At 46.6% G+C, this 9946-nt stretch overlaps 2 protein-coding genes and 1 non-coding gene across 3 annotated transcripts; all 3 read right to left on the reverse strand.

Moving 5' to 3' along the window:
- Window positions 1-47: 47 nt before the first annotated feature.
- On the reverse strand, window positions 48-1638 carry SPAG8 (sperm associated antigen 8). Its single transcript, XM_049771988.1, has 6 exons — window positions 1112-1638; window positions 838-1006; window positions 615-660; window positions 426-543; window positions 257-319; window positions 48-161 (listed from the first exon to the last, which is right to left on the reverse strand). The coding sequence occupies exons 1-6, from the start codon at window positions 1463-1465 to the stop codon at window positions 48-50; spliced, it is 864 nt and encodes a 287-aa protein (XP_049627945.1). The 5' UTR covers window positions 1466-1638.
- Window positions 1639-2661: 1023 nt separating this feature from the next.
- On the reverse strand, window positions 2662-4881 carry HINT2 (histidine triad nucleotide binding protein 2). The gene is made up of 5 exons (XM_049774161.1): window positions 4768-4881; window positions 3334-3474; window positions 3134-3238; window positions 2963-3035; window positions 2662-2838 (listed from the first exon to the last, which is right to left on the reverse strand). Exons 1-5 carry the CDS (start codon window positions 4846-4848, stop codon window positions 2747-2749), a joined length of 492 nt encoding a protein of 163 aa, XP_049630118.1. The 5' UTR covers window positions 4849-4881; the 3' UTR covers window positions 2662-2746.
- Window positions 4882-8738: 3857 nt separating this feature from the next.
- LOC125996194 (U6 spliceosomal RNA) lies at window positions 8739-8845 on the reverse strand. The gene has a single exon (XR_007491228.1). It is a non-coding gene; the product is annotated as a U6 spliceosomal RNA (small nuclear RNA).
- Window positions 8846-9946: the final 1101 nt, after the last annotated feature.

Here is a 9946-nt window from a genome sequence, read left to right on the forward strand (position 1 = left end):
TTTCCACCACCCTGCCCTCTTTTCTGACAGGTAAGGGAAGATAATTCTTATGAGTCTTCAGACTCAAAAGGCAGAGGTTGCCCTAGAGATAAGGGCACAGGTGTTGAGAAGCTGCAGTTCTTCCGGAATGGCGTGTCCAATGTTCTGATGTAAGTGATACCCTAGATGAGGGCCAGAATGAGGATAAACTTTCCCCTCTCCTCCAAACCACCACAGCCTCTCTCCCTGTCCTCATTCCCTACACCCCATTACTCACGGGCAGATGTGATGCTTTCTGTAACCAGAAGGTTTCAGGCTGCTCCTGCTGGTAGTTGTGAGGCTGGGAGAGGAAAGAACAAATGACACTTGGCCGGAAGTTCCCTTGCTCAGTTCCATGACTACTACATTCCCAAAGGTGCAAGGGGGTTGGTGGCTGGGTGTCTCACCTTTGTGGGGGCTGGAGACCCTGCCCAGGTCAGCTCCCTTTTGTAGTCTCGGTGTGTTACAGACTCTACCTCACATTGTGCCCTGGTGGGCTCCTCTTCTTCTGCCTGCATCTCTTTACTGTATCATTCTGGGGGTGTCAAGGCATGCTCCCCTGGTTTCTGCCCTCTCTCCCACCCTAAGTCTCTTACCGTATCTGGTGGCACAGGAGTATCTCCATCATGGCTTCACGCTTTCCTGTGGGAGGGAGAGGGGGTGTATAGAATGGGAAGTCTGGTTAAGAAGTAGGCCTAGAAGAAATAGTTTAACAAAGGAAGAATGGGAGAAAACCAACCATTAAATGGGCAATCTAAAGTCCCTCAGAAATTCCTCTCAATTTTCAGACTATTACATCCATTCTGGTATGTGTCACACCTTTAGTTGGCTGCTCGTGCTGTCTTGGGTACAGGTACGAGTCTCTCTGGGTGGTACTAAGTGGTGCGGGTGCCTGCAGTGTCAGTAGCCCCTGGTGTCCATGTCGGAAGTAGTAACCCTCAGAGCCATCTTGCATGTTCGGGACTTGATCCAAGTAGTTGGTGGCTCTCTGTGGGTGGCAAATTGGCTCATCCTGACATCCTCTGGGCACCCACCCAAAACTGCATCACTCGGGAGCTTTGGGGAAAAGGGACCCAAGTCATAGCCCTGTTACCTCCTCCGTCCAGTTGTAGAGAAGGCATTGACCCCTGGGCGGTGTTTCACTAAACAACTGGCACTTCCCTTTGTTCTCAGGGACCTTCTGTACCCCACAGTGACCAGGTTCTGAAGGTGGCTGTCTCCGAGGTCTCTCTTTACTGCAGAGATTGCAGAGGTAATCGCTGTTGGGAACAACACAAGTGCAGGACTCACAGGCATGTACAATGCAGGGGTCCTGGGCATTGCTGATCCCAGAGACATGCTCAGGAGCTATCTCTGGGGCAGAATGCACTCCGGAGCAAGTCTCATCCTTAAATCTGTCTGAGGATGCAGGTATGAGAATCCCAGGTTCACAGCCGACCGAGGACATTTTGAGGGCAGCAGCTGCAGATGTGTAAAAGCTAAGGCAGTTGTAGCACCCGGAAAAACTTTCGCACTGAAGAATGCCAATTCCTCTCCGAGGGGGTGGAAGACTAAGGATCTGAAAGGAAGAGAATGCGTCCAAGTAGTCCAAAATACAGCGGAGGGAAGTCCACTGGCCTTTATCCCCTCACTCCTGGAGTCAGAGCATTCCCCCCACCCTCCCTGTGGCTGCGATCCTCTTTGCTCCGTCTACAGGCTCCGACTCGGGTTGCCATAGCGACAGTAAATAATTCCAGAGTTTGCGCAGCAGGGCGGAAGTAACAGTGTTCTGGGGAGCCGTTTTCGTCCGGTTGTCCTTGAGAATTCTATTCCGCCTAAACGAGCTTTCAAGGTTCCATGGCCAAAGGCCCTTTCCCTTCCTATGCCATCAGGGTTTTCCTAAAGTGGTTCTTTGTGTTAAAAAGAGGCGCAGATTTGTGTTATCAGGCAATAAGCCTACTTGGTGTATTTTCAAGGATGAATTAGATCAGACAGCAGTTTAAAGGCAAAACAATTCTTATACCAGGGATTTTTAAAGGGTAGCAGTTTTGGCGGTTGCGATGCATCATTAAAAGGCCTTAAAAATAATTTAAAAGGCCTTTACACTGATCATCTCCAGACCTCCTTAACACCTGGCTTGGTGGTGAATCATATGCCTTACACATATGTAGCCCTGGAACCCTATCACAACTCCACTCCTACTCCCCCAACTGTGGTAGTTGGTATCTAAATAAGATAAGAGCTAAATAAATAAATAAGAGCTTGAATAGACCAAATATCACTTTTTTTTTTTTGAGGGTGGAAGCTATATTTGGCAATATGCAGGGGTTACTCTTAGCTTTGCACTCATGAACCATTACTGATGATGCTCAGGGAATTATATGGGATGCTGAGATTAGAACTGTGTGCAAGGCAAACATCCTATACTTATATCTTTATTCCCAGAGCAAGTTTCATTCTTGGGGTTCAATCTTTTCCTACTCATTTAGTCATATCCCCATTGCAATTCTTCTAGACCCCTAACCCATGCAGATAAAAATCAAAGACTCAAATGTCTACCAGCAAACATCCTCACTACAGTTCACTAAGTCCATAGTTAAGGGTGTGTGTGTGTCATTGCCTATGTGGCAGGACCTTAAAAATAGTTAAGACAGAGATTCAAAATTGTGCGTGACCATGTTTATTAGCGTCACAGGTTCCCTTTCCTTCAACCCTTCCAAGCATCCAGGTCTGGGGGTCTTTGGTCGATTCAACCTGGAGGCCACTGGAGCTGTCGCCCTCCAAGTACGTGAATGTGCAGATGATACACAGACTGTGCACCCAGCTTCCCATCGTTGATCACTGAAATGGAGCTTGAGGTTAGAGGTGGGTTTGGATCATGAGAAAGGTCAAAGAAGAAAAACTCTATTGAGAGGCAGGTATAAGAATTTACAGGGGAGGGTTTCAACAGCTAAAAATTATTTACCAAGTCGATATCCATCTTCCAGTCCCTGAGTCTTTGCTGTCTTCCTGGCCACAAGCAGAAGGTGTCCTAAAAGCTAAATTGAAAAGGCAGGCAGACAGACAAGATGGCTTCGTTCAATAGGGAGCCAAACTTCTAGCTGCACCCATCAATCCTTGACCCTGTTCTTCCTACCTGCTGATCTTCATCTTCGGCCTGGCTTATCCGAGGAATGGGCTTCTTAGGAATGACCAGGAAGTGCACAGGAGCTTGAGGGGCCACATCACGGAATACCATACACTGGGGTAGGCCAGAGGTCGCTATATTACTTCAACGAGCCGAACGTTAGATCTGATATTCCTAAAGGCATGGAATGGGTCCTAAGGGTATCCCACCTGCTGGTCTTCATAGAGAATATCAGCTGGAAGGCTTCGATCCAAGATACGAGAGAAGATGGTTGGGGCTGGTCCTCCTCGAGCTGCCTGCTGGGCCTTTGCCACTTCATTCCCATCAGTCACACCTGAGACTCCTCGAACCTTAAGGTGGGTCAGATGTAGCCAAGGGAGTTGACAATAACCCATCCCCACTCCTCCATGTACTCAATCAAGATTGGCAGAACCACTGGCCTAGACTAGGCTCTAATAGTCCTTAACCTCTCCTTTCTAAGAATCTATTAGTGATTCCCACACCAAGGAAAAATTTCTCATGTTCAGAGCATCAACAGCAGAGAAAGGACAAGTGATTTCTCAGCAGGGGATATGAGACTTGGTTAAATCACAGGCAGTGGGGCTGGAGGATGGTCAGGCATATGCTTTGTATGCAGGAAGCTTGGTTTAATCCCAGGCAGCAGATGGCCCCCAATGCCACCCTGAGCACTGGGCAGGAGCAAACTGCAAGCAGTTACAGAATAGAGGGCTCAGAAATAGATTCCTGTTTCTAAAATGTCAAGGAAATCTGGAATTTCCAGAATGAGCACTTGAATACTTGGGGTCCAGTTCCTGTTACAAGAGACCAAATCCTTAAAAAAAAATGGAGGGAGTGGGAGTGATTTGTATCTTTTTCTCATCATCTTTTAAGACCACTTGGAGCTCTTATCCATTCGTTCTCACTTTGATAATAGGTTCCCACTTTATTCCCATTACTTCTTCTGATTTAAGAGCAGTATTACCTGTTTGATTTGTGCTTTCATACAATGGTTGTGTTTGGCAGAGGGCTCTGCTTGGTCATATTTACTCTTAACTGTGCATTTAACTCTAGTCGCTTGAATCGGTGCTGGAGAAGGAGTTCAGTAAAAGAACTAGGCCCCTTGGGCCTAGGGGTCTGAGGGTGGGGAGGTTGCAGTTTCCCAGGGAGTTAGAGAGAAGTGAAAGGCGGTCACACTGGGTTGGGGGAAATGGCCAAGTGAAATCAGTGCCTCAAGTCTGGCTACTGGGAAAATACGCGAGCTCATCAACTCTAGTGTTCAGAAGGGCAAAGACTGGCTGCGAGAAGATAAGGCTCCTGTCACTCGGGGTGCACAGGGGAGGGTGCCTCAAATGGCCTGGGCTTCTGGGCGGGTTTAGGAGAAAAGCAGGAGGCGCGCGCGACTGGACCCTATTTCCACCTGGGTTGCCCCCGTCTCTGCAAGGGCTGAGCTCAGCCCCGGGCTTGTCTCGAGGCCGCCGCGATTGTCAGGGTAACAAGCTCGGAATGGACGTCCAGCCCGGGGCCCTGAGAAATCTATGCGTATGCTGCGCGCGCATATCCGGGATCCCGGCAGTAAGACGTCCGGCCCTAAAGGTTACCGGAACCTGAGGGGTCCCCTCCAAGCCCCCGCGGCCACTTCTCACCTGCGCCCCCCACGGCCCCGCAGCCACCAAGGCCCGGCGAGCCGCGCGGAACACGGGAGCTAGCACCGCGGAGGCCGCCATCTTCCGGTCGACAGCGAGGAGCGCGTCCCTGGCAGCCTCTTAAGTGGCGCGGCCGCCTGGAGGCGGGGCTTCCGGGTTGGGGGGCGGGGCTTTAGGTTGGTGGGCGGGGCTCGGAGCCAGCCTCGCTGTCCCATTGGCTCACTCTCAGGTTATTGGCCCTGTCGCCTTTCGTCCCTCTGGTAGTCAACTCCCTTTGACTGACTTTAGTTTTCTAGTCTGGGTGACTTCCTTCATCGAGTTGGGTTTTTTCCCTAACTAGTTTTGCTACGAGGTAACATTTACTCTGTGAGAATGGACGAAAAGACCTAGAGATGGGATTTTTACAGCAATTGAGATGCAGGAATAACTTAACTTCTAGGCTGCGCCCCCCCAGGGATTTTGACATTGGTTTGTCCCTTCAGCTCGAGTGTCCCTATTGGTGGGTTAGGACGGAGGGGCGGGGCTCTGTCACCGGCCCCAACAAAGCCACCAAAACAGTGGACTCAGCCCATTGAGCACCGGGAAGGGCTCTGATGGAATGAGCACTATTGGGTGCTGGAAGCACCGGCTTATGCTCAAGCCCTGGCCCATGGGAGGGTGCACGAGAGGACAGTGGGGTGAAAGATGAACTGGAACAAGTATTTTTTTTAAATGTGTTTTTGATTTTGGTTTGGGACAACACCTGGCACTGCTCAGGGTACCATATGCGGTGCCAGGAATCAGATGGAGTTAGGGTGCTTACCAGACAAGAACCTTAGTGATTGAACTCTCTTTAGACGCGGGCTCCGGTTTTTAAATTCGTGGGTCCATACCCAGCATTTCTCACAAAATAGTTCCAGTCCCTTGAGCATTTCAAAGAGATTAACTTGAACTCATCTAAGGACGTATCAGTTTTATTTTTTTGATTATTTCCACGAAGAGGGGGGAAAAAAAACCAACCTTTATTTCAGAGGGTATTTCTTTCTTTTTTTTTCATTTTTGGATGGGCGAGCCTTGAAATGGCCTTTGCTTTTGGGTCACACCGGGGGCGCTCAGAAATTGCTCCTGGCAGGCACACTGGATCATATGGGATGTTGGGATTTGAATCGCCATCTATATAGGCTGCGTGCAAGGCAAACGCCCTACAGCTCTTCTATCTCTCTGGCCCTGCCCTTTCTTTTTGCCTCATTAATAAGCAAAGGAATATGTAATCCAGGTTTATACCTACACAGAATAGGTGTGAGATTTCATTAGCTTGGTGGCATTTTCAACAGTTTGCTCTTAAACCTAAAGGAACTTCATGATGAATAAGTTATTTCATGCTGTCGAAACACATAATTTTGACAAAAGCAAAAATACTAAACACAATAATAATAATAATATATACTCACAGCAGGTAGGTTTAGAGGCATTTAGAGTAGAGGACAAAAGCTACACTATATTCTTTTTTTCTTTTTAGCACATGACCTGATACAGATACTAAATTATTTGTAGATTGAGTAACAATTTATGTTTCTTTTCATTTTCTTTTATAAAATGTCTAGTGGAAGTAGAGCACTATGGAGAACTGCAAAGTAATCTAGTTGTTCTTTGTTTTTTTTTTTTTGGGTCACACCCAGCGGTGCTCAGGGGTTACTCCTGACTATCTGCTCAGAAATAGCTCCTGGCAGGCACGGGGGACCATATGGGACACCGGGATTCGAACCAACCACCTTTGGTCCTGGATCGGCTGCTTGCAAGGCAAACACCGCTGTGCTATCTCTCCGGGCCCGTAATCTAGTTGTTCTTTAAAAAAAAAAAACTTTATTTATTGATTGGTTGGTTGTTGGGCCACGCCCAGAGGCGCTCAGAGGGTTACTTCTTGCTCTGTGCTCTGTGCTCAGAAATTGGCCCTGGCAGGCTGAGGGACCATAAGGACCATAAGGATGCCAGAAATCCGGGTACCCCCTGGGTCGGCCGCATGCAAGGCAAAATGCTCTACTACTGTGCTATCTCTCTGGCCCTTTTAAATTTTTTGGCCCTTTTAAATATTGTCTGCCAAAGAGGTGGCCAGTCAAATAATTAATGGAAATAGCTAGAGGGAGAAAGATAACACTTAAAAGGGAACCACAGGGTAGGTAACTCTTTGACCCCCACTTTGCTGGACAGAAGTCTCTTTGACCTCATATTTCTGCATCTTGGACTGACCTTCTCTCTGACACCTCATCTAAGCTCCCACAGAGGAGCAGCATTTTTCATCCACATGCATGTGGCCAAAGAACTAAGGAGGCCAAAGGTACAAAGAGCTGTTTTGTGGAGCCCAGTAACAGACCAGACCATCAGTTGCTGACTCAGGACCTAGAATGAACCAGCAAGAGATCAGTGTAAAGTCTAAGAGAACCAGTGAGAGACCAGCATAGACCAAGAATAGTTTACAGCATGAGGCATGGACATAGACTATCAGAGATTTGAAAGTACATTTTTTTTTCTCTTTCTTATTTTGGCCACACCTGGTGATGCTCAGGGATTACTCCTGGCTATGCACTCAGAAATTGCTCCTGGCTTGGGAAATCATCTGGACCACAGGGGATCGAACCAATGTCTGTCCTGGGTCAGCCACATGCAAAGCAAATGCCCTAACACTGCGCTATCGCTCATGTCCCTGTTTTTTTTTTTTTTTGGGGGGGGTCACACCTGGCAGCGCTCAGGGGTTACTCTTGGCTCTATGCTCAGAAATCGCTCCTGGCAGGCTCGGGGGACCATACGGGATGCCGGGATTTGAACCACCGAACTTCTGCATGCAAGGCAAATGCCCTACCTCCATGCTATCTCTCCAGCCCTACATAGCTTTTTCTATGTTAATTTTTCACTCCAAGGAGCACTGAGGAATTAAACTGATTTTCTGGTGACTTGCTGCATATTCTTTTCTCCCACTTTGTAATGGCTGCATAATACTTCTTTGAATGGATCCATTATGATAACTATTTATCCACTGTAAATTCTAAATATAATTAATTTTAATTTAAGCAGGCATTGTGGCACTAATTGCACATATCCAGTAAGGAGGAACTCTTTATCTCTGGAAATAATACCAAAATCTCTTTAGCACAATTTCTTTAGTTATATTAATAAGCCCTTTCTCCTCCAATGGGCATTTGACCTGTGATTTACTCCAAGAATTCTAGAAGTCTAGATTGCATTTCTTACATTAGAAGTATAGAGCAGAATTTCTCATCTGGATATTCCAAGGGAGCCACAGGAAAAACTTGCTTAAATTGGGAGCCAGGACTTGAGAGTAGGTGTCTACAGAAAGGTCAAAGGGGCCCATAGTCAGAAAAAGGTTTCAGAACAGTTATAAATAACTTCTTTAAATGAGGACATTTGGACTGATCTCTTCTGTGTACACTAGAGAAGTGTTCTTTAACCTCTCTACACCTGTGGACATGTCCCTCATACCAGCCATGAATTGATTGTTACAAGCAAAGTGGTAGGTCAATGGTGTGTAATCTTTCTACACTTGCCAGCACCAGTGAATGAAAGCCACTGATCTGGAAAATATTGTTCTCTATAGTAACTTTGGGAAAGCAACAGCTTTAAGAGCTGTTCTAAAATTTGAGGATTAAGTAGTGCTTGGATGGTCTTGGTAGAATTGAGAGAATTGTGAGAATTGAAGTAGTCCTTTGATTTGTATGTAACTGACTTGGGTTTGATCCTTAGTACCTCATATGGTCCCCTGAACTCCTTAAGGAGTGACTCTTGAGCTCACAAATAGGAGTGATTCCTGACAACTACAAGGTATGGCTCAAAAGTTAAACAGAAAGTGATCCTTAGATAAATAGTTTAGGAAGATTGTCTAGGAAAAGAGTAAGCCAGAAGGCATATATAAGTACAAAACTCTTTTTTTTTTCTTTCTTTTTTTTGGGAGGTGCCGGGGATTGAACCCGGGGCCTCGTAAAAATATGGAATGCTTCATGAATTTGCGTGTCATCCTTGCACAGGGGCCATGCTAATCTTCTCTGTATTGTTCCAATTTTAGTATATGTGCTGCTGAAGCAAGCACAGTACAAAACTCTTGAAACATCATAGGGTCCTCTTAGAAAGCAAGTGCAGACAGCACAGAGCTGGTCACAGAACCCATTGTCAGAATCACCTACTTACTTCCCCTGAAGTGTCCTCTGTAGCTGGAGAGAGAGAGGACAAAGTTCAAAGTGCTTGCCTAGCAGGCAGCTATGGACTGCAATCCCAATGTGATCTGATCCCCTGAACCACATATGATCCTGGAGCTCTGCCAGGAGTAGCCCTCTGAGTACAAACCAGCATGACCCCAAAACAAAAAGAATTCATCTGTGGACTTAATAGTGTCTCTCCCATATACACTGACTTCCTTGGCCCACCCTCTCCACTCTGACCTGTGATTACCAGCAACTCCTCTTCTCTGAAAGCTTAGCTTTCTGCAGGTCCTGGCATCTCTGTTGTACTTGATCACCACCACTGTGTTTACACAGTGTTTAAGGAACCTGAGAGATTTCTGTTCCTTTGCTCTTTTATCAGCCAATTTGTTCCCTGCTTCATTTTTCTCTATATGTATGGTCAGCTCTGTCCTGCCTTATCTTCCTGATCATCTCACTGTTCACTGATATAAGTATTTTGCTGCTTTGTTTCTCTCAAATCCTGTTTCTCATTGATCTAAAATGGGATTTTTTCTAATACCCCATATCAGCCTCTCTTTTCTTTACCAATCAGCCACTGACTTTGACTCTAACCAGACCTGACTTTGTCCCTTGTTCACAGGAGAAAGAGAAGCCATCAGATGGAAACTTCTAGAAAGTCCTTCTCTCTACAGCTCCAAGTCTCCCTTTGCCCCCCGCAATTTCTTCCTTGATCTTGGTTTGAGTATGTAGTACTGTATTCTAACTGAGTCCATTTTGTTTGACCAAAAAATTCTGTCTATTCGGCAGGGCATTTGCTCTGTGGTCTTTCCCCTTCCTTCCTACACAATGTTTCTTTGGGCCAGAGAAAGAGAGTACAGGAGCTAAGGGGCTTGCCTTGCATGTAGTCAATCCTAGTTCAATCCTTGGCACTGCATATGCCACCCTCTTTACAGCAAGGTTAGTGAACACAGTCTAAAAGAGTCCAGGCATTGCACTGCTAGGTGTGACCC

Source organism: Suncus etruscus, chromosome 1 (genome assembly GCF_024139225.1).
Source record: "Suncus etruscus isolate mSunEtr1 chromosome 1, mSunEtr1.pri.cur, whole genome shotgun sequence".
NCBI lineage: Eukaryota > Metazoa > Chordata > Mammalia > Eulipotyphla > Soricidae > Suncus > Suncus etruscus.

Bases quoted from the DNA above. Each gene is read 5' to 3' on its own strand.
- HINT2 (XM_049774161.1), bottom strand. From the start codon at position 4,848: ATGGCGGCCTCCGCGGTGCTAGCTCCCGTGTTCCGCGCGGCTCGCCGG. The intron at 3,239-3,333 runs GTGGGATACCCT...GGCCTACCCCAG, and splicing joins TTCTCTATGAAGACCAGCAG to TGTATGGTATTCCGTGATGT. The intron at 2,839-2,962 runs GTAAATAATTTT...GCTCCATTTCAG, and splicing joins GGAAGATGGATATCGACTTG to TGATCAACGATGGGAAGCTG.
- SPAG8 (XM_049771988.1), bottom strand. From the start codon at position 1,465: ATGTCCTCGGTCGGCTGTGAACCTGGGATTCTCATACCTGCATCCTCA. The intron at 1,007-1,111 runs GTAACAGGGCTA...TGCCACCCACAG, and splicing joins TCTACAACTGGACGGAGGAG to AGAGCCACCAACTACTTGGA. The intron at 320-425 runs GTGAGACACCCA...TTCCTCTCCCAG, and splicing joins GGTCTCCAGCCCCCACAAAG to CCTCACAACTACCAGCAGGA.